Source organism: Rhipicephalus microplus, chromosome 4 (genome assembly GCF_043290135.1).
Source record: "Rhipicephalus microplus isolate Deutch F79 chromosome 4, USDA_Rmic, whole genome shotgun sequence".
Classification (NCBI taxonomy): domain Eukaryota; kingdom Metazoa; phylum Arthropoda; class Arachnida; order Ixodida; family Ixodidae; genus Rhipicephalus; species Rhipicephalus microplus.
The window spans coordinates 113,351,453-113,375,157 of NC_134703.1; the positions used below are offsets into that span (position 1 = coordinate 113,351,453).

General features: G+C 47.3%; 1 protein-coding gene across 1 annotated transcript in view; it reads left to right on the plus strand.

The window, feature by feature from the left end:
• The first annotated feature begins 1,407 nt into the window (after positions 1–1,407).
• The window catches only part of LOC142814576 (uncharacterized), a 31,497-nt gene continuing 9,199 nt past the window's right edge, over positions 1,408–23,705 (plus strand). Inside the window, exons 1-8 of the mRNA XM_075893525.1 lie at positions 1,408–1,549; positions 4,444–4,529; positions 17,264–17,473; positions 19,270–19,560; positions 20,508–20,674; positions 21,041–21,193; positions 22,130–22,262; positions 23,049–23,206. Of these exons, the coding sequence (XP_075749640.1) occupies positions 1,536–1,549; positions 4,444–4,529; positions 17,264–17,473; positions 19,270–19,560; positions 20,508–20,674; positions 21,041–21,193; positions 22,130–22,262; positions 23,049–23,206 (1,212 nt within the window). The 5' untranslated portion in view covers positions 1,408–1,535. The remainder of the gene's footprint in view (positions 1,550–4,443; positions 4,530–17,263; positions 17,474–19,269; positions 19,561–20,507; positions 20,675–21,040; positions 21,194–22,129; positions 22,263–23,048; positions 23,207–23,705) is intronic.

Here is a 23,705-nt window from a genome sequence, read left to right on the forward strand (position 1 = left end):
GTGGCTCAGTGGTAGAATAGAGGACTGGCACCCAGTGGACCTGGGTTTGAGCCCCACTGTGTCGTTGGCACTAGGTTTTTTTTTCGAATTTCGTGCGTTGTGGTTACGGACACTGGCGGTGTCAGACAACTACGGTAGCGCGTGACCCGAATTTTGATATTATATCAGCTTTCGCTGAAAAACGAGAAAAAAATAAAACCACAAAAACGAAGGCATGACTGTGTAGTGAACACGACGATGACAGAACGGACGCAGCAGTTTGTCAAATTGCATTGCGGTACTTTTTTATGTAAGTGGCGACAGTGTTCTGTGTAGCCGAAAGACAATTATTTTTTGAATATGAAGTTGAATTTGAGCTGTAATTTGTTTGTGCTCTTTGCCATTACGTTAATACGCAGTTCATCTTCGGTGCTGGTGTTCCAGGGGAAACACAAAAAAATGTTGATAGAAGCATGTTGCCGGCGCGTGGTGTGGTTATTATTCGCGGGAATGGTTTACGCTAGTTGTAAAATAAACGTAGTGAGATGAAAAATTTCTTTAGTTATTCATACATGAAGGCTGTATAGCAAAACGCGTTCAAGGACAGCATGTAGTCTGGTACTTTCGAAAACTGAGAAAGGAACGAGTAGGCGGAAGGGGAGGGAGGTATGTGCACATATCACACAATATGCACACGAGCACTTCATTGGGTATTTTAATTAATGACAATTTTTATCTATGACGCTAAGAATGGCTGGACGAAATGTAGCTATTTCGTAAAAGAAATGAACGACTGCAGGCTGGCGAATGCAAATTGCATTGAGAAGCCGATCCCGATGCAGTACTTGAAGACCCGTTGTGATACCGGAGTGTCTTTGGCTTTAGCGGTGTTCCGTTGTACAATCTAATCCTCGAAGAACTCGATATCAGTATTGAGGAACTGTTAACGCTATCAACATAAGACCGGCTCACTCACAACGAGAGGTGGTGAATCGTCGCGCTAGAATTATGTGTCGCACGGACCCTTTCCCAGACTCGTTATCTATCTCTCCGTCGTCTCTGGTGCGGGCTTGGTGTATACTGGGCTTCTAAGGAGCTGTTTTTACCTTTTTAGCCTAAGCATCCGTCTCAAAGTGATTAATGCTTTTGTACTTTTCTCGCGGTCACCAGCAGATTCAGTTTCAAGAGTATGGTTTTGCCATGTGTGTAATATATGCACCTGCAGCTGGCCTAACACCATGCAAAAGTTTTTGGACATGGTACTTATGAAAAGAAACTGCTTTTTTTCTGAAAGACTTTCGTGCGGTATGTTACGGCATTAGCGAAGTACGGGCGACACACAATGGAAAGCTGATACGTGCCGCCTTTATCGCCATTCTCTGTCGAGTGACACACGTGGCCCGAGCTGGCCGCACCGATAAGCGCAGGAGTAAACTAACGCACGCTTGTACGAAACCGTCGTGTCAAACTTTTTCCCGATGAACTCCACCCCCTGAGGAACGGCGTGTCGCTGCTCCCAACATTGAAGAGTTTCCGCTGAACGAACAACGGTTAACATGAAATGGTTTCAGTAAGTCGCACTTTGCATTTGTTTGTTTTATGCAGAGGAAATTGCATCTTTAAGCAGTGTATTAAAGTATGCGACTCCGCTGTATCGAACAAGTTTGCTGCGGTGGTTTAGCGGTGGCGGTGCTCTGCTGCGGAACCGATTGTCGGGAGGTCCATGCCGGCCACGGTGGTCACATTGCGATGGAGGTGAAGTACTGTGCGATATTAGTTCACGTTTAAGAACACTGCATGGTTGAAAACTCCTGAGCCCTCTACTACCCCAGATAATACTGTGTATCAAACAAAATAATTATTTGATTTGTCGGGCTGGTACGCCTCACTTTGTCAGGTCTTTTTTTATCGAGTGCGCTTTGTGTTAGCAGATTTTTTTCTTTTAATAATAACAGGCGTAATTTTACGTCCCAGAACCTTGGTATGAGTTTTGGGAGACGCTGTAGCGGAGGTCCCCAAGAATTTTCAGCTTGTGGTTTTCCATAACGTGTTCTGACATTGCACAGTACGTGGGCCTCTAGAATTTCTCATTCATCGAAGCCGTGACCTCCGCGTCTGCAGCTCAGCATCTTCATTGTTGTATGCATGAAGAGTGGTGAACACTTTTTGTTTCTTTCAAAAATGTGTTGGACCTTTTGGACGTATTACACGTGCAGGTGTTAATGCTACTCTGTATAGGTATTACTTATTTCTTATTATTACTATAGCTTTGTCATTTCAAATCAAGTTTACTTCCTTCTCTATACCAAGGCGTGACACGTCTGCAGTGAGGACACGTCACATTTAGTTTGAGTTGTCCTTTCATCAAAGTGAAACGATATTCAAAGACGAATACTGGCACGTAGCCCACGTCTAGTTCATGAGCTGAACTACAGAAATTTGAGCTTAGGTTACTTGCATTTTAATTTAGGAGTGCAGTAAACCAGGTCAGAGCGTATTCATTTGTTATGTTACAGCGCAGGTTCAGCGTTTGATTTATGAACCGGTTTCATGAACAATAATCTTCAGTTGATAGTCAGCGCTGTGTCTGTCTTATGTGTACCTTAGTAAGTTTTCTCATTCTTTTCGCGCTGTAACATAATAGAATCGTATTAACTGGAGAATTTGCAACTAATGATGAACAAAACTGCCATAATAAGCAACACGTGCTGTCATACGTTCACCGAATTGAAAATCTTTCAATTTATTTTTACGCAACGTCTTCTCAATGGCCAAAGTTGACAAGTAAGCAGAACTTCAGAACATTTCGTGGCACATTCCGAGTACACTCGTCTGTGCTCTTTACGTCGTTCGAATAATTACTTCCAAGGGGATACAACTTGTGCGATCATCTAAATAAATTTGGCAGTTCCTATGCAGGTTAAATGATGATTAGCGAAATGTTTTGAAGTTGTCGTCTATGTATTCTGATCTCTCCTTCCTAAAATGATCATGTTCTAGAAATATCCAGTTAATATTTAGAATTGTGATATATATTGTACTATTGGCAGTGATTTTTTAACGTGTTGTTGTCTGCATGAAAAAAAAGGAAGAATAAAGTATACGTAACAGATGAACATTCTTAGCGAGGCACGTACCACGCGTTACTAAACCATCTTCTGCTCTAGTAAATTTTGCTTCGGGTACTTAGGAGCGCTCGCCAAAAAACATGAGATTGTAACTGCATAGCCAGTATTTCTTCAATGTGAAGATTACAACGTACGTTATGACCAAGTCATATAAAGAAAAAATTACGCAGCACGCTTATGAAGTTGTAAAATTTATGCTCTTACAGTACGTAACAGTCTAGCGCAGTGGTTTTCAGCCATGGATTTTTCAAGGAACCCTTATGGATCAGTGTAAGTGATAAAAGAGCTCTTGCAGGGAGAGAAAGAAAAAAGAAAGCGGTGGTCAGGGAGTCAAAAGTAGCAGCACATGCAGCATGAAATGGGTTTATTTGGTTTCTCCCTGGCAAAGAAATGACAAACTAAAGAGCCACGCCACTATTTGGTGTTATACTTCTTGCATGCTCGTTTTTTTTCTTTGCTTCCCATTTCAAAGATGTATAGCCAGTGACAACTTGCCAAAATGTCAATTGTTCTGCTCGATCGAGGACTTGATGGCCGCGAAATCGAATCCCAGCCATGGCGGCCGCATTTGGGTGGCCGGGAAGTGGAAGACTGGTGTACTCAGATTTAGGGACGCGTTACAAAACCTCAGGTGGTCGATATTTCTGGAGACCCCCTACGACGGCGTCCTTCATAATCATATTGCTACTTCTCGTAGCAATATCTTGATTTAGGGATATGAAACACCACACATTAACTTTTCTTGCAATAGGTGCAAGCAAACTCTGAAGAACGACAGCTGGTCGCAATCAATCCGCAGTCCCTCACAATGATGTGTCTCACAATCACGTCGTAGTCTGGCCCATAAATACCAAATCGCGTGCTTTGAGCTTTGTTTTCTTGTATTTCGCAGTGGCAGTTTCGAAAAGCATTTGAAATACACGGGCCCCTTGTGTTCACTTACCTCTGAATTGTTTGGGAAAGTGGTTAAGAATTTAAGGTTAAGGAACTGGGGTTAAGGATATCATAGCTGAAATCAAGAAGAAGAAATGGACATGGGCCGTGCACATAGCACGTAGGCAGGATAACCGCTGGTAATTAAAGGTAACTGACTAGATTCCTAGAGACGGCAAACGGACGAAAAGGAGACGGAAAGTTAGGTGGCTGATGATATTAAAAAAGTTCGCTGGTATAACGTGGCAGCAGAAAGCACAAGACCATGTTGATTAGGGGGGCCTTTGCTCGGCGGTAGGCGTAGCTAGGCTGATGATGATGATGATGATGATGATGATGATGATGATGATGATGATGAACTTTGAGTGCGAGTTTGGTGTTGCTCTTTGCTTGCTTGGCCCAGCATGGTTTCAGCGCTGCTGGGCATTGTTCGCTCATCGCTGGCGGCGAGAGATTGGTCCGTGTGTCAGGATCCGACGTACACGTGCGGTAAGTGGGAAATTGGCTCTTTTCAAGTGTTAAGGTAAAAGCCTTAAACTCCCTGTCAGACGCGGAAAGTGACTGTCCACGTCGGCATTGGCAGTGTTAGCACGAATCATAAACATAATCCTTATGTGAACATTGTGTGGACGTCAGGTGACGTCACGTGATAACGTCACCACACGACATCATCACTTAGTCAATGGTGGGCCGATCACGGAGGCAATGTGAATCCACGTTGGGTGTGTAAAGCTCATCATTGTAATCGAGGAGAAAAACCAGAAGACCGCTTTCGCTTTCCAGTCGTCTTGGGCATAGCATTTCCTAAAATTAACTAACTTTGGAACTGTGATCGTTCAGTCACCATGGAAATGATGGGTAGTGCACGAATTCGCTTAGTCTTTGTGCTTCGTGTTTCGAAGCGCACTCGTGGCTTTGTTTATTCGGGTGTTTCTGTTTTGTTTAGAATATGTGAACAGACTGTTGTGAACTTCGTGACCCGATTCGAATTGTGGGGCCTAAAAGGTTGAGGTGGTGAGGTGCAAAGGCTGAACATTTGCTGATGACTTGTTCGTCCATAGTGTATCAGATCATATACTCGTATCGTATTAGTGTTTCTAGAATTGTAAGTGCGTAAGGTATTTTTTTTTCTTTTTCGGTAAAGCGGTAAGCAGGGGGCCTTTTACCTTGTAATAGGACTTGTGTTGTCGAGGATTACGACAAAAGAAGTCAATATAAAACCAAGACGACCTGGGTGACCCCATTTGTACCTATTGCAAAGGAAGCTACGAATTCATTCCTTGCACCGATAGCTGAGGAATCAATGCTGAGGTATCCGTAGTGTTCACAAGGTTCACAAGATATCTTTCTTAAAAATTGTTATAGCTTTGTAGTTCGACAATCAGAAACGATGCAAGGAGACAGGGATTGTGAAAGGTACGCTTTGATGCCGCTTGTATTCCTGTTTCGTCGAAGCGTTTGGTTTTTATTCATGGGCGTATGTTCAAGCATTTTTTTATGACGTACGCTTGTTTTCTAATCATCACGCGTTGTTAAACTTTAGAGTTTTAAGAAAAAATAACGGGGTCTTCAGTGTTTCAGCTATTGGGCTGAGCAACAAGTGAGCGGGAAATAGTTCAGAGAAAGTGACCAATTGGAGATATTTTCGCGCAAAGTAGACGAAATGACGCTAGTTAATTCATAAAATGTATTTTAATCTGCCTCATTATATTAACTGGCCACACATAACGGACGAATAAAGAAAAAAAACATAAGTGCAACGCCAATGAATATTGATCGAAGCACGTGTCCACAATTTCTTCAGTCGGCTGCTTAGTCTCGGGATAACTATACAACGTAAGCTGGCACCTCCTAAAATATGAATTTCGAAATAGCGTCATGTTATTCTACCCAGAATATTACTTCATAAATATACGTAATAAAGCTATTATCCAGTGACTGTTGTGTAAAATATTATGCCAGACCGTGAAGATAATGTTCCGCCACAAAAGTAAATAACGCCGTCTGCGCTCATCGCGTCCCATTTGTTCTAGTTTTTCTGGGTATGAACTAACTGAAATTTAATTTGTTACAAATTGAGTCAGCGACCCCGATTTAGTACAAAAGTGTGCATAGTTGAGCTACCTACTTATACATAAATAATATTAAAGTGCAAAAAAAGTATCAAGATGCGCACGACAAAAGGCATGCAGGGCACTGAACTCATCAATTTTTCAATGTGCGAAAATTCTTAAGGCTCAGAAGACTACGCAGTGGGATGACACCTATGTCGGCAAGCCGTTAATGGCGTTATTCACTAAAGAGCTAGAGTTTTGCGGTAGATACACTTCGTAATTAGCGTTGACATTTGCAGTACTGCAAGTGTCTTTCAATATTGCCGCGCCTGCTTCATGCTGCTTAGTTTTTTTTTATTTTTATGTAACTTACCCGTACCCTACACGTGTAACCAATGCTTGTGTAGGCCTAGCGTGATTGTCTGGGAAACTATCCGATCATTTTAGTATCTTCTCCTCAGATGACGCTCACAACGCGAACACTGGAATTCATTCTTGTACTGCCGCAGCCACCAGCGATAACGCTGGGAATCTTTGATGCTATATTTGTGTAAAAATACCGACTTTCCTTACAGCTCCTAAGATTATTTGACGACTGACAACTCTATGCGTCGATGTCGTCACACTTTGAGTGTAATTCTCATTTTAGGAGCGAAGCTCCTTAAGGCGTGGGCTGTGCGTCCCCTGTATGTAGCCACCTCTCGTTCAGTTCTAAGTATTACGCTAGCCACCGCCCGATCTAAAGGGTACAGCCATATCCATCCGTCCATCCGTCCGTGCGTCCGTCCATCCATCCGTCCGTCCGTCCGTCCGTCCGTCCGTCCATCCATCCGTCCATCCATCTATCCATCCGTCCGTCCGTCCGTCCAAAAGAAGCAAGATGTTATAAACTAGACGGCGGTACGTGTAGTTGATTATGAAAGATGCGAGGTATTATAAAATAGGAATGATGCCACATATGGCGCGTGTCATCGTTCGATATAGTGCGGCGACGTACGCTAGGGGGAGCGTTGCAATAAAATCGAGTGGGCAAAATGTACGGAGGATTCATGGTTTACCAGGTTTACCTCCGGAGCTTCGCCCACTCATCATCATTCACTTCGTGGATATGGCGGCATTTTTTTTGGACCCAAGCTCACCTAATAAATTGTTTCATCTTTACCGACTGCGATGGTTTTCTTCACTGTCGCAACCACGTTGCAGTACTACTGAGAATCGCATCCTTTCTGAGGTGTCTTGCTAGATTCGGTATTGCTTGGGTGCTTATCATGTGTTTACATTCTATAAAACGTGGTGTGCTTTTTTTAGTGGTGCGAGAAACAAGTGATACTCTTGTTCTTCTTCGAAGCACTTCCGGCAGTGCACCTACTTCCAGATTTGTGAATAATAAAAAAACGTGGTTTCAGAAATAAATTGGTACATAATCCTTGGTTGTGACTCAAGTTTAGAGTTAAATATACTACATATCTGGTCGATACATAAGATTACTAGAGGTTAGGCACAGTAAACAGTGAGAATCGCCGATGAAGTTTCATTTAACAAGTTTATTGAAATGGTAGTTGTTTTGTTATGAACAGACAGGACTGTTGCGGCATCTGGTGTAGCCAATATCAACCACACGCTGCTTTCTACGCGGCCTCTGAGATCTGCTTCGGTAGCGCGCGATACACAATGTTAACCGAAACAATACACCAGCGCTCACGAACGGCGACGTACGATTGCCCCGACCAGACAGATAAGTCAGACACAAAAACTGAATAAAAATAGGACGAGCTTGTACTAACAACAGAATAATATTGAAACACAAACACACACACACACACACACACACACACATATATATATATTGTAATGACGAAAACCGAAACTGGAACTCTCTCTGGCACAGACTCGCATGCTAGGAGGACGAAGACGAAGCAGAATAAGAACAGCCGGCCTGCAGCAAAGGCGTTGTGTCTTATTTCTCTCGTCGTTACAATGGCGCAGTCGATGAAGAAGACGTCATACGTCCCGGCTTCGTCATCCAGGACGCCCGCCGACGTGCAGATGCGGTAAGCGTCGCTTGGGGACGGCGTCAAGGCCTCCTCAGCAGCTGTTCACCTGCCGCCACTGCCACCACCGTTCGGGGATGGCGCCAAGGCCTCCTCGGCGGCTTTAGTATACCCATCACCGGTATTTCTTCATGAAAAGGGACACCGTCTACGCGTCCTTCGCCACGGATTGTGCCGTGAGCACAGGTCGACAAGTGAACCCTGCGGCACAAGCCACCTGTCCGTACCCTCGTGGATCATCGGCAGCGTGGTTCTCTCATCGTAAAAACGCTGTTCACGCTTCCTCGATAATGGAGCCGACAGCCCTCCTGCAGCCGGGAGCACCTGTGCCGCCATTCGGGGACGGCGTCCAGGCCTTCTCGATGGCTACTGGGCAGGCTTGCCCCGGCCCCACCACGACAGTACATGGCCTGTCGTTGACCGGGAATGCCGTTCACGCTTCCCACTGCGACAACGTCCTGCTCAGTGCTTCATCGGCACCTCAGCCGCTCAGGGGTGCTGTTCAAGCTCCCTCGGCCGAGGGTACCACAGCAGTGAGTACGCTGATCGGGGAACACGTCCCCACTGGCTCCGCATGTGGGCCGCCCGAGAGTGCCACCGAGCTTTCGCGCACCATTGCGCGACTCCGCCTCGAGGTCGGCGCCCTGACAGCGTCGAGTTCTGCGATATTCCCTGCTGCCTTGCCGGGACTTCACATTATCGATGAGGCGTTGGCCGCGGCCGCCTCGCAAGACCATTCAACAACTTCCCCCGAGAGCCGCAGCAAGCTCCAGTATACTCTCGCGGCTCTTTCACACCAACTTGGCTGTGTGGCGTCGCTATTTTCTGGAGCTTCGCCTGCCGTGACACCACCACCGGCTGCCTCCGAGCTACCCGAGTTTCGCGGCTTCCAGGACGATGCCGTCGATTGGGTGGCTACCATCAATGCTCTCGGAGCTCGCAAGGGATGGAGCGACAATCAGAAGTGGTGCGTGGCCTTAGACCGCCTTCAAAATCCTGCTGCTGCGTGGCACAGGTACGAAGGCGTGCGGCAGCAGTCCTGGGCGGACTGGAGCGCCAAGCTCATTGCTGCGTTTGGAAGAATTGAGTCTGACCTCACTGCTACCTCTCATTCTACCCTCGCCACTACCGAGCAAGGGGCTATTGAGAAGCACAACGACGAGGCAGCTGCACCCTCTGCCAACCTGCCCTACCTCGGAGATCAACCTCACGAGGCGCCGCGCCCCCCTACAGCTGTGCCGCGTGCCCCCTCCCCGGACAGCTTCCCAGAGTACCCTGCGGCAATCATCGAGACAAGCTGGACGGTGTACTCCTCCGGGCAGATCTCTGACTCCGCGTCGACACCTGACACACAATTACCCTTGACCCAACTTAGGACCGCCTATAAAGCACAGAAGCCAGTGAGCCAGCCTCCAAGCTGGTCAGCCCCAAATGGCCTGGATCCATTGACCTGCTGCGTGACGACGGCGGCTCTTTCACAACCAGCCGGAGACCAAGCACACGTCACAACGGCCAGTTTGACCCATAGTAAGGAGCCGCACCATCCCCTGCCACCTTTGCCGTCATTGGCCGAGTGCGTGGACGCTCGTAACTTGCCAAATGCCGTCTCCCCTAACGAGCCACAAGTGCCTACTCCACCTGAGGAGGATGCCATCGAAGTCATTCCGGTGCAGTTCACGGTTGCTCCGGATGGCGAGGCAACTGGCCATGTCGACATGAACGCACGTGACGGATTGGCAAAAACCTCCACTTCGACCAGCAGTGCATCAGCGAAGACGCTAGAGCACGACTTGCGTCGCAAGTCTACGCGCAAAGTCTACACAGCGATGTCGCTGATATCTATCGATATAGCCCATCGTACCTTCCCTCGCTCTGAACAACGCAGGCGTCCCCGCTCAGTGTGGGCCGCAGTACTGCATACTGGTGTCCCTGCAATGTCATCCAAGCAGCGAAGGGGTAGTCATCGCGATGGTCCGCCACCAATGCGATCACTCCGCACCAGCCAGTATCACCTGCTGGGTTTACATTCTCCAGGTGACTACATTAACTTGCCGCGCGGACGCGACCTGCAACGACCACCTCGACACAGCCAGGGTCGTCCACCAGAGTACAGGACAGTTCCACAGGACAGCTCGAGGCGTGCACATGACAGACTACCACGGCACTCCCAGTGCCGCCCTCCAGAGAAAATTGCCCTTTGCGCGCTAGCAGTCATGGCCGAGTGTAATGACGAAAACCGAAACTGGAACTCTCTCTGGCACAGACTCGCATGCTAGGAGGACGAAGACGAAGCAGAATAAGAACAGCCGGCCTGCAGCAAAGGCGTTGTGTCTTATTTCTCTCGTCGTTACAATATATATATATATATATATATATATATATATATATATATATATATATATATTGTGAAGAAGAAGATGTGCCTGCAGCGAGCATCATCGCCAACGCCTGGCTCTCTCGGCTCGTGCTTCGGTTCGTTGCTGTGCCGATCGCTGGACGGTTCTTGACGCTGTCTCGTCGCTGTCTAACGGCTAATAAACCTCCTCACATTTGGTGGAAGGTGCTGTTAATCCCCGTTGCTACACCCTGGATCTGCGAAGCCGCACGCTGCCACCTGTCATGACTGCCAACGCCACTACATCGACGCCTTCGCTCCAGTTCAACTGCCCTGGCCATCCTAAACTACGGGAGCCGAAGGTCTTCAGCGGTGCGGATGGAACCGACGTCGAAGACTGGCTCGAGCACTATGAACTGGTGAGCGCCAACAATAAGTGGGATGAAGCCGACAAGCTGGGCCACGTGATATTTTATCTCACTGGCGTCGCCGAATTGTGGTTTAATAACCACAAACACAACATCCCCACATGGAGCGTCTTCAAGACGTCATGTGCTGAAGTGTTCGGTCGGCCGGCTGTCCGCAAGCAGAGGGCAGAACAGCGCTTGCGCGTCCGCTCTCAGCAGACTGGCGAGACCTTTACCAGTTATATTGAGGACGTCGTCGACCTTTGTCGACGTGTGAATGACACCATGCCCGAATCCGACAAGGTCAAAAACATACTGAAGGGCATCGACGACGGCGCATTTCAAATGCTTTTGGCAAGGAACCCAAGCACAGTTTCTGAAGTCGTCAGCTTGTGTCAGAGCTACGACGAGTTGAAAAAGCAACGCACTCTGACTAGGCAGCCTCAGCCTGGTGGTGAGTCACTGTCCAGCTTCGACTCCATGCCCGACAATTCATCATTGCTTCAGCAAGTCCGAGTCTTCGTCCGTGAGGAAGTCGCCCGCCAACTTTCCCTAGTGCCCTTTACTCACGAGACCACCACCCGTCTACCTGCCCCGCTTCGCACGGCTATATCGGAAGAGGTTGCACAAGCTGTTCCTCGTGCGCACTACGAGCCACCTCTATCTAGCCGTGGTCACTGCCCTGGTATCGCACAGCCGGTAGGCGCTCCTGTCGCCTATCCGCCAGCCGTTCAGCCTGTGGCCGCGCCCCTAACCTATGCAACGCAGCCTGTGGCTCCGCCTGTCGCCTTTTCACAAGAGATGCAGCCCGTAGCCGCGCCGCTCACATATGCAGACGCTGTACGTAGGCTCCCGCAACCACCCTACACCACGCGCTCACAGCCCGCACACCCGGCTGCTTATACTGCACCTTGGACGGCAGCACCAGTCGCCAATTCCTGGAGGACGCCCGATAACCGACCGATTTGCTACGCTTGCTTCACTCCCGGACACGTTGCTCGCTACTGCCGCCGTCGACCTCAGACGTTCGGCAACTATGCCCGGTCGTCGCATCCCGGCAGCCAACCCTTCGTCCAATACGGGCCGGTCTCGCCACCTCGCTATGCGCCTACTGACCACCTAGACTTTCAGCCGCAACGCGCACCCTCTCCTCGTCGGCGATCGCCCTCCCCCATGCGTCGCCGGCCCGGACCCTCCGACCGGGAAAACTAAGCAACGCAGTTCAAGAGGCAAGAACTGCGCCGTTTTCGAACTGTCTAAGCCCTCGCTCCTCTCCTGCTAACGTGGTCGCAGTAACTGTTGAAGGTTATTGTACTTTCGCCCTTGTGGACACTGGCGCCGCTGTTTCTGTTATTGCCGCTAATCTCTGCCGTTTATTACGCAAAGTAACGACGCCGCTTTCGGGACTGTCGCTTCACACCACAAGCGCACAGCAAGTAACGCCTCTCGCAGCCTGCACTGCAAGAGTCTCCATCGAAGGCATTCTTTACATCGTGGAGTTTATTGTTCTTCCTGTCTGTTCGCATGACGTCATCCTCGGGTGGGACTTCATATCCCGCCATAATGCCGTCATTGACTGCGCACGCGCCGAAGTTGAGTTTTCGCCCTTGTGTGATGTCCCATTACTGGACGCTCCTCATCAGCCGCCGAAGTTGCTCGTTCTTGAAGATACCGATATTCCGCCTGGAAATTTCGCCCTTGTTCCCGTTTCATGCAACGCCTACACTGACGCTACAGTTCTTTTTATGCCTTCCGATATCTTCAAACGTCGTCGAGCTTTGCCGCTGCCTTTCGCAACAATTGACCTTGCCGCCGGAAGAAGCAACATGTTCGTAAGCAATCCGCTTTCCACACCTGTCACATTGCTTGCGGGGGAATGTCTCGGCCGCGTGCAGGATCTCGACCCTTCGTTTTTGTTTGATGTCCCGGACGACTACTGCGACCACCCAAAAGCACTGTCAGCACTTGGGGAGTCGTCCAATGATACGTTTTCCAGCGCCATCGCTGACACTCTCACTCCCACCGAACATGCCGACCTGCTGGATCTTCTCCATGAGTTCAGGAGTTCGTTCGATGTGTCGCAACCTCAACTGGGCCGCACATCACAAGTCAAACATCATGTTGACACCGGCCTACACCAGCCACTGCGTCAAAGACCATACCGTGTCTCCGCTGAAGAGCGCCGCGTCATCAACGATCAAGTCGAAGATATGCTTCGTAGGGACGTCATTCGACCATCTCACAGTCCCTGGGCGTCTCCCGTCGTCCTGGTGCGTAAGAAAGACGGATCTATCCGATTTTGCGTGGACTATCGTCGTTTGAATAAGATAACCCGCAAGGACGTCTATCCTTTGCCGCGCATTGATGACGCCATTGACACCCTTTACGGAGCGGAATTTTTCTCGTCGCTAGATTTGCGGTCTGGCTACTGGCAGGTCCCAATGGCAGAAGCCGATCGCCAAAAAACGGCATTTATTACACCAGACGGACTATATGAATTTAACGTCATGCCCTTTGGGCTTTGTAACGCGCCTGCCACGTTTGAACGTCTTATGGATAATACGCTACGTGGCCTCAAATGGAATATGTGCCTGTGTTACCTCGACGATGTCGTGGTTTTCTCCCATGACTTTCCTACGCACCTCCTTCACCTCAGGCACGTTTTAAGTTGTCTGACCAACGCTGGTCTGCAGCTTAACCTAAAAAAATGCCGCTTCGCTGCACGCGAGCTCGTCATCCTAGGCCACATCGTGTCCAAGCACGGCGTATTACCAGACCCAGCAAAACTTCGAGCAGTCGCAGAATTGCCCAAGCCGACGACCATGAAAGAACTTCGCAGTTTTGTAGGCCTATGTTCCTATTTCCGGCGCTTTGTTCGCAATTTTGCATCTATCATGTCACCGTTAACGCAGCTTCTTCGCGGTGACGTGAACCTCACCTCCTGGTCCCCTGCATGTGACGTTGCCTTCGCTACTCTGCGCCGTCTGCTTACTTCCCCACCTATTCTTCGCCACTTCGACCCGACGGCTTCTACCGAAGTGCACACCGACGCCAGCGGCGTCGGGCTAGGCGCGGTCCTCGCTCAACGAAAGCCCGGCTATTCAGAATACGTTGTAGCCTACGCTAGCCGCACTCTGACGAAAGCCGAAACTAATTACAGCGTGACAGAAAAAGAGTGTTTGGCTCTGGTGTGGGCGCTTGGAAAGTTGCGGCCGTACTTATACGGCCGCCCGTTCGATCTAGTAACTGATCACCACGCGCTTTGCTGGCTTTCCACACTGAAAGACCCTTCTGGCCGCCTTGCGCGATGGGCACTCCGCATCCAGGAGTACGACATTCGCGTCGTATACCGCTGCGGACGCAAACACTCTGACGCTGATGCCCTGTCCCGCTCACCTTTGCCACCAGATCCGACGTGCGGAAACACGTGCCTCCAGTACTTATCATCGTTAAATCTTGAATCAATTGCCACCGAACAACGTCGTGACCCGTGGATCGCCTCTCTTATCGAATATTTATCTGGCACGCCCAACCTTCCAGTATCTCGATCCCTCCGACGTCAAGCTCTCCATTTCGCCATCCGCGATCAACTTCTTCATCGACGCAACTACGTTCCCGATGGCCGCCGGTGGTTGCTGGTCATTCCACGCACTTTACGATCGCAAGTATGCGCCTCCCTTCACGACGATCCGCAATGTGGCCACGCCGGAGTGTTCAAAACATATGAACGCCTTCGCCATCGCTATTACTGGCGCGGCATGTACAATTTTGTACGTAAATTCGTGCAGTGCTGTCCTGACTGCCAGCGACGTAAATCAACACTGCCACGTGCGACTGGCGCATTGCAGCCACTTCCATGCCCTGCCAAGCCATTTGATCGCGTCGGCGTTGACCTCTACGGTCCCCTTCCATTGACACCAGATGGTAATCGGTGGATTATAGTGGCGGTCGACCACCTGACACGCTACGCCGAAACAGCCGCTTTGCCGAGCGCTACAGCTCAGGATGTCGCCTCTTTCATTTTGCAACGCTTTATCCTTCGACATGGTGCACCTCGAGAGCTCCTTAGTGACAGAGGCCGCGCTTTTCTTTCCGAGGTCGTCAAAACTCTGCTTTCGGAATGCCACGTCATTCATCGGAAAACGACAGCATACCACCCACAGACTAACGGACTAACGGAACGGTTCAACCGCACGCTAGGTGATATGCTCTCAATGTACGTGGCATCTGATCACAGCAACTGGGACCGTGTTCTCCCATACGTCACGTTCGCATATAACACCGCAATACAATCCACCACGGGATTCTCACCTTTCTTTCTTCTTTACGGACGTGAGCCTTCCCATACAATTGATACCCTACTTCCTTACCGTCCTGATGCTTCCGAGTGTCCACCTATCTCCGATGCTGCTAGACAAGCCGAAGAGTGCCGCCAGCTCGCCCGTGCGTTCACCTCGGAAGAACAACAACGCCAGAAAGAAACTTGTAGCACCTCTCTTCCGGATCCCAACTATACCCCAGGGTCTCTTGTGTGGCTTGCCATCCCATACCAAACACCGGGACTCTCCTCGAAACTTGTCCCGCGGTACGAGGGGCCTTACACCGTTTTGGAGAAAACCTCTCCGGTTAATTTCCTAATTGAACCAGTTTCCCGATCGGACGACATGCGCCGGCGTGCACGTGACATCGTCCATGTTTCCCGACTGAAACCGTACCATGAGCCTTTGCCTGAAACTTCTTAAGTCGCCAGGATGGCTCCTTTTTCAGCGGGGGCGATTGTGAAGAAGAAGATGTGCCTGCAGCGAGCATCATCGCCAACGCCTGGCTCTCTCGGCTCGTGCTTCGGTTCGTTGCTGTGCCGATCGCTGGACGGTTCTTGACGCTGTCTCGTCGCTGTCTAACGGCTAATAAACCTCCTCACAATATATATCCTGATGAAGGCCAGACTCTAGGCCGAAACGTCGAAATAAACCACGTTGTGACCACTCACAGAGGATCTACTGGACTATATATGTATATATGTATATATATATATATATATATATATATATATATATATATATATATATATATATATATATATATATATATATATATATATATATATTATTAAACGCTTGTCGTGTAACTTTATTCGTCTTGTCCCATGTTTTTGTATTATTTTTATTCATCATGAATTATCAACTACAAAAATAAGATCTCACTTTATACTATTTTTTTTTCAATATTGTGGGCTGTTCAGTGCCATTTTCGTCTTCTTCTGCTACGACCCTTCGTTTTTAACAGCGAAGTGGTATAACCTTTTCGTTCCGTCGTTCCGCGCGAAAAGAAACTGAAGCTGCGCCTAGCGCGTGAAACACAATGACTCGGCTGTTTTGTGCTCTGTGCTCTTCGCGGCATACATTCGAGAAATCAGGATATTTGCAGGATTTGCTTTATCACCCAGTAATATAGCGGATAATAACGCCTCTGGCCAGCGGATCTATTGAGATTGAAACCGTGGATGTGAGATGTGCGTGTTTCTTCAGTGCTTGTACCTGCTGAAGGAAACAAAATAAAATCACAGAACAGATAAATGGAAGAGAAGAGAGAGAAAGAAACCGAGAGAAAGAAACCACAGCTTATTCGCGGAGTGCATGATGATGATTGGGTCGAAGCGCTGGAGGGTTTCATCCCTGTACCGTGAACCATCCACGAATTGCCCACTACATTCCCAAAGACGTCACTAAAACTGTATATACTTATATAGAAGAAATTTCATTATTCGTAAGTGGTAGCTACACGTTGCTTCCGTTTCTTTATGGTCGGTGAAGTGGTGGATCGGTGATGGGGCGCAGTAGGATGTTAAAGTAGTGGGCAGTTGGCAAAGGTGGAACTATAGGCGGTCACATACAAAGGGTGACGATGCATAAAATAAAGGGTGGACACTGTGGGACAATATATTGTTCTTTAACGTGCACCTGGATACAAGTACACGACTATCTTGCATTTCATATTGGCTACTTCTCAGAAGTATTTGCTTTATAGTCGGTGAAGGGTTGGATCGGTGATGGGCGTAGTGGGATGTTTGCAAGGACGAAGTAGTGGGCAGTTGGCAAAGGGGGAACTATAGGCGGTCACGTACATACATACAAGGGATGGACCCACACCTTTAAAAGCTTCCCCTTTAAAATTATTTTGCTAATCAATTAATAACATGCTAATTAATGCATGCGAATAATAACGGTAAATTAAGACAAGTCGAATTAGAATTTCGCTAATTATTACTAGCTAATAATGTGGGTCGGCCATGAGCTCTGCTACGATACAGCATTGCACTACTGGTGCTGCGTGCCCACATTTTCGCGTTGTACCCTTAGGCCGTTCTCAACTGCAGGGCCACTACCGCCCTTGATACCGGAGAGCTATATCATGAAGTACGAGTGGATCGACCTGGTGCGTAACCAGACGGCGTGGGTCGAGGAGTACTTCGACACCGAGAATCTGCGAGCCAAGATCTCGGTGGTGCTACGCGGCACGAAAGTTACCTCCATTTACGACTACTTCGCCGAGACGGTGACCACATACAACTCGGACAGGCCTGGAGGTAAGACGGCCACTGCAGCCGTATTTGTAACGACCCAAAAAAGCAAATATCTTGAAATGACTGTAACACCGTGCAAACATGTAATTGTGGCAACTTACATTTGCCAACTCATTACAAAGAGAAAATTTTTTACAAGAGACAGCAACACCTGCAAAAATGTAGTGTGAGTTATGGCGTACTTCAGTTGTGTTCTTTTCAAAAGCGTGCTTTCTTATCTGTAGTTGATTGTAATGTTATGCATAATTTTCGAAAACAAGAAATGAATAAGGGGGCAGTTTTGTATGGTATTGAATGTATGTTTAATATTCTTTACTGCACGTGAGCTGCACGTATAGAAATGTGCCCGCGGGCTGGGGGCTCCGTTGCCTGCCTGCTTCATTTGTATTTCGCAATTACTAATATATGACCTCTCAATTTAAAATTCCAGTGACGACACGTGCAATAATATAGATGCCTGCTTTCGAGGAGTCCTCAAATTTAACTACGGACGCTGTACAGGAATAACTGGACTTGGGACACGAATCAAAACAAGGAACGTTCGTTGTCCCCATTCGTGAAAGCTTTATTTTTGCACGTGGCCTAAAATAATCTGGGTGATTATGCATGGCAAAACTACTACACGGCTATGAGGCATGACGTAGTGGTGTATCTAAATATATTTTGAGCACGCCCGGGGTTCTTTAGTGAGTATCTATACTCATATAGCCTATATTCTTTTTTGGCATTTCACTCCCATTGAAATTCCGTCACCAGGACAAAGACTCGAGATCACGTCCCCACACTCGCGACTTGTAAAACGTGCTGTTCATAATCCATCGTTGGTAGTCACTAGGTTGGCTATTCTTTGAATTCATACGGCGATGTACTCTTTGGTTGACTGTATATGACTGAATAACAGCTACTGTAATTCAGGTAGTGGTCAGCTTGTGCTGACAGCCCTGTCATGATCGTTGATCACCAACCGAGTTCAGCTGAAAAGCTGAAGTCCTTCCGGATATGAGCTTCTAAGCTTAACTTTGCAAAAGTCTTCTCTTGGCTTCTGAATGGATGTTGGCTGTATTTTTTGTACCATTGTTAGACGAAGAGGGAGACCGGGTTTGGTGTGATACAGAATTTGCGATCTATTGTATCACATGGGGTACTTGACCATCTGGAGTAAGTGCGGTATTGCGACTTCTTGTTTGGTCAGCCGACACTGTTTTCGTGCATTCTTTTTGGACTGTTTTAACGCACTTGTATATTTTGCACCAGAATCATATATGGCTAGACGAAAAGAAAATTCGTCAGTACTATGTGTGCTTAAACTCATCGATCGTTTGTGCCACGGAATCGGGGCAGACCAATACTGGACCACTGAAAATGAAAAGGTCATCCGCAGGTAAAAGACGTATATGCCACAGAAACTGGGTGAATCTCAACATCCAGCACTGGCTCACTAAAAGTGATGAAGGAAACACACGGGCAGCACATTTCACTAATTAAAATTTTTGGACAGGCGTAGACAGTGAGTGTGAAAGCCTTTAATGGACCATCGGAATTAAGCGTGTGATAAACACCAAGGTCATTCGTTTCAGGTGAGCTGGTTATCCATTTTCATGTGGTGCATGGGCGGTGACCTTTGCTTATCACCCTTTCATCTAGGTAGGGCAGTAAGCGTGAAATAATGAGTTAATATTTAAATACATATGAGCAACATATGTGCCCTATGTTGCAGAACAATAACATTGTGGTGAGGCAGGCAGGCTATTCATCAGAACAGTGGATACATTTAATATATTTTGCTTGAAACTTCGCAGCCAAGCCTTCACTGGACCCGGAAAGCCAAGATACGTGCGAGATAGAGGAGATGTCCACGTACCGTGGTGTCCGGTTGCCGTTCGGCTACAAGTACCGCGGCGAGCGACCGCGCCAGTCACGCATGGACAGTTCGTACGAAGCCTTAAGGTTTGGCGGGCCTTACCGCGTCCAATACGTGCGTCCTGCCACGGGCGAAGAGACACGCCATCTGCCGGCCAACATGTTTGAGAGCTGTGCCTACGACAAGAACGAGGATGCCACTTACCGAATGCGCTACTACTGGTCGGCCAGTGAGTGTTTGTCGCATTGTCGTTAGCTTCACGTCAACGGTTAAGTTCTCCGAGCTTTTTCTCTCTTTCCCCCATGCTTTATTTTTTCAACTCCGACCTCCGCTTTGTTCTTGAGTAGTGCAGTGGGGTGTCGCTCCCTTTTCGGGGGCGTTTGCCAGCCGTCTCTTTCATCTTTCTCTCAGTTGCCCGCTCTGTATCACAATTTGAAAGAAGTGCTAATTGACAGCAATGAAGTTCATACCTGAGTAGTATTTCTCGAGGACTATAAGAAACGTGCTTGGAAATTATTTCAGAATGTTTGGTTCGGGGATGATATTGAGGCATAAAATGTAGGACATACGTCGGAAAAAATCCGCAGGAAATATTATCATATTGCTTTATATTGCCTCACTGCATGCGCCAGTTGAAACCATTTCATTTTTATTATTTCAAGAGGAGCCGATTTCACCCTGTTTAGCCGTACTGACCTCTTCTGACTGAAGATTTTCGCAAACACATAAAACATTTGGAGTCGTGTTTATGGAGCTAGGTGGTTGACGTGGTTGAGAAACTGCATCAAAAGATGAATTAATTTTATTTTCATCAATCGAAGTCATCACAAGTGCGATGACTCCGACGGGCGATACGCAGAGGGGCTGGGAACTCACACTTTCGTTTTTCATTTGATTCTTCGTACGTCTCGGCATAATAATCAGCGCCTCCAACGCACCTATAGACTCGGCATCATTTGCGAACTTTGCACCAGTGGGACTGATTTAGTGATACAATAATGTTACCACTCCGCATTCTCAAGTGAATATGTTTCGATTGTGTCGTACACACAGCCACGAACGCACACGCAAGCACACGCACGCATACCCACAACGCGCACAGCAAGAGAATTAACTTCTAACGGCGCTTCTGTTAGTGTTAATATTAATGCTTAATTTGTTTTTGTTTTATTTCAGATGCGTCATTTTTGTTCCCAAACGGGGAAGTGGACGTTCCTATCCGTATCGAGCAGAAAGGAACTTATACCAACCCCGACGACGACAACAACAGGGGCCCGTGGAACACTATCCGAAACGTCGCTTGGTACCAGTCGGACCCAGAGTTTTCCGACGAGGATTTCGAAGTAAGTTGTTGGTCTCTGGAATTCGTTGCACCTTTCTAATCACTTGCATATTTTATCAATTATATAAAAGAAACGGGGGAGCAACAGCAGTTTTAGAAAACGTCACCTCCATTGTTGGAAGGGTTGGCGTGGTGTAGACTCTATTGTCAGTCTCGGCCATAGTTCTACGAAAAGGTAATTTCTAAAGCTCTAAAAAAACTACATAATAAAAAGCGGAAGCAGTTGAAGGTAGGGCTGTTTGAGTCTGCCAGCTGATTCTCTCTCTGTGTTCAATTACGGAGGATGGGAAAGAAGTGCGAACTGGAGTCCGCACACACTGCTTTTCGATTAGAAGATTAGAATCTGATCACCGAATCTGTCCACCAGGTACCACGGCAGACATACTGCAAGAACAACGCCAACGACCGGGAGATCGCGCAACCACCTGACACCTTCAACTTCCGAGTAGAAGAGGTCTCCTTCACCCTCGATGAGACTGGGTCCAGAGTCGAAGAAATAAAGTCGACTTCATTTAAAGAGGTACTCCGCACAGCCACAGATGCCGTGCATTGCGTTCAATATTTGCTTTAAAAGGATATAAAAGGGACGGAAAGTTATTCGCATGTTAGCGAATTACTCTTTCGAAATTCCAAAATCACCACGATTACCGATAACATACGCTGGGTTGGCGAGAAAACGCAGAAAAAGAAAATGCTAGTGGCGACAACATTTGAAATTCCCGCGCCAAACATTGTGACCTACCTCACATCCTCCGATGGTCACTACTATGTCTCACGCAGTCTTTAATCAGATCAGTAAAAATAAGTACATTATCCTCTGAAGGGGCCATAGATGTTACATATGAAGTTTCGAGAAATTTCATTGAGCCAACGTCGACATAACAAGAAAAGTACACTTCGAAATCTGTGACGTCTCGCGCCGAAAATTCCACGCACAATTTAATAATGAAACTTACGTCTTTATTTATCTGTTGTGTTAATAAACGTATGATAGTGACGTTAACGAGATTAGAGTTCTCAAAGTACAATTTATCATAGAAGTACTTCTTGCTGGACTAGTTGGTTCGTCATACTGAGGGAAACTTCTCGACGCCTAAACCTGTGGTGATTTAGGCGTCTAGAAGTTTCCCTCAGCACAATTTATCAATCCAAACGAATTCAGCAGTTCACTTTCGTGGTCTTTTAATGTTAAAGTGTGGCAGCAGGCTAGCAGATATCGCTCGCCCACATTTTGTATCCGTAGGAAAAGCGAGGGTTATTCGTATACTTTGATATGTGCTCCTTGTTTTATGACTCGAGGTGTATGCACAAATGTTTTGGTCCATTGCTGCTTGTACGCTTATGTCATGCTACCCAAGAAACGATACTTGTGACAGTTTAATATATATTTATTAGCATTGCGATTCTTTGTTATTTGTTAATCGCACCGTACGAGCATTTTTTTTCGTCCTCACAGATTTGGTATGACGCGATTATGCAACTAGCCAGGGTGGACATAATACCCTCCGAAGAGGAGAAGAGCTGGCCGCTCATCAATGAATCGGCCGGCCTGGACGCCATGCTTTCTATTGTCCTTGACTACAGAGCAGGTAATCCCTGCATTCCACGGTGAACAATTTTTTTCTGTCGCTTGCAGTGTTCCTTACCACGGATAGTCTAACTATAAGTTGTGTTTTCATTCAGTAGGCTCGAGGACATACCGTCGCGCCACCTACGTGATGACGTCACTCATAGGATACCTGGTTATGTTGTCTGCTAGAACACCACATTTCCTGCGCTTTTGCTGTAAACACCGTGTGTGCTTCCCTTTCTTTTAAACCTCAGTGCTTAAAGAAGCGGTAAGGCCTGATAATACGGACAAGCAAACTACGAATCGGTGCCCCCGGTGGCACTGTCGTGTCTAATTTGCTTCGTAAAATTGTGACTAAGTACCGGTGCAGCCATGGGGGGTGATGCAAGCAAGGCGAGCGCACGCATCCTATCTGTGACGTCAGAACGATCGCAGTACATGGTTTCTGTAGTGGAGGCCCTCGCGGCCAATAGATGTCAACATCTATTAAAGTAGTGCGTTGTTCGAGGGGACAATCGACGCATTTTTTTTACACGAGCGATAATGTGAACCCATTCTATATTGGTGTGGCGAAAACAAACGCAACGGCAAGTTCTACATCTTCAGCACAAAATGATGTACTTTTTTAAGGAAACCTTTTGTATGCTCGAGATGACCGCAATTTGTTCCGTTGTTTTTTTTAACTGTTGCTCTTTATATCGTACACGTTCTTTAAGCTGACAATAATATTTCCTGAAATATACGTTTGCACTTTTTAGCACTGCACTCATCTTGTTTATTAACAATGTTGTTTATTATAATCCAGAAGCCGCATTTGTTACGCATCCATCAAGTGGAGAGTGCGTCGTCAGAAAACTCACGAGCGATTTTTTCCTCTCGGAACCGAACAGCACAGAGGGCGTCGAAATGTTGGACCCGAAAAAACTGTTTGGTTTCACTACAGAGCATCACTTTCAAGGACGGGTAAGACGACGTGGACACCAGTCGTATTGCATGGAAAGTCGATGTATATGAGTATATTCCCGGATTGGATTAATCACGTATTTATCTTTTTAAATGCCAAAGTTACGCTCGGCCGAATGTTCGCATGACAAATGAGGCCAGAATTTAAAAACAAAACATAGATCCATTTTTTTACACGGTAGAATTACGACGCACACCGATATAATGGATGTTAAATTATGTTTGGAAGTTTTGTCATTAGGTTATGCTTGAAAATTTACCGCCTTATGCACTCAAGGAACCGTGCAGTTCTGCTCGGTATGCAACAAATAGCCGAAGTTAGACCAGCTTAAGGAATGCTTATATGACTTCTGCGACCCTTCGCACATTCTTAAATTTCATGTAGTGACGATTTTCTCGCATACTTGCGTGCATTTAGCTACACGTCACACATAATAAAAAAAGAAACAATAAACACCATACTCTGAACCTAAGTCCATGAGAAAGGCGGGAATTGAAG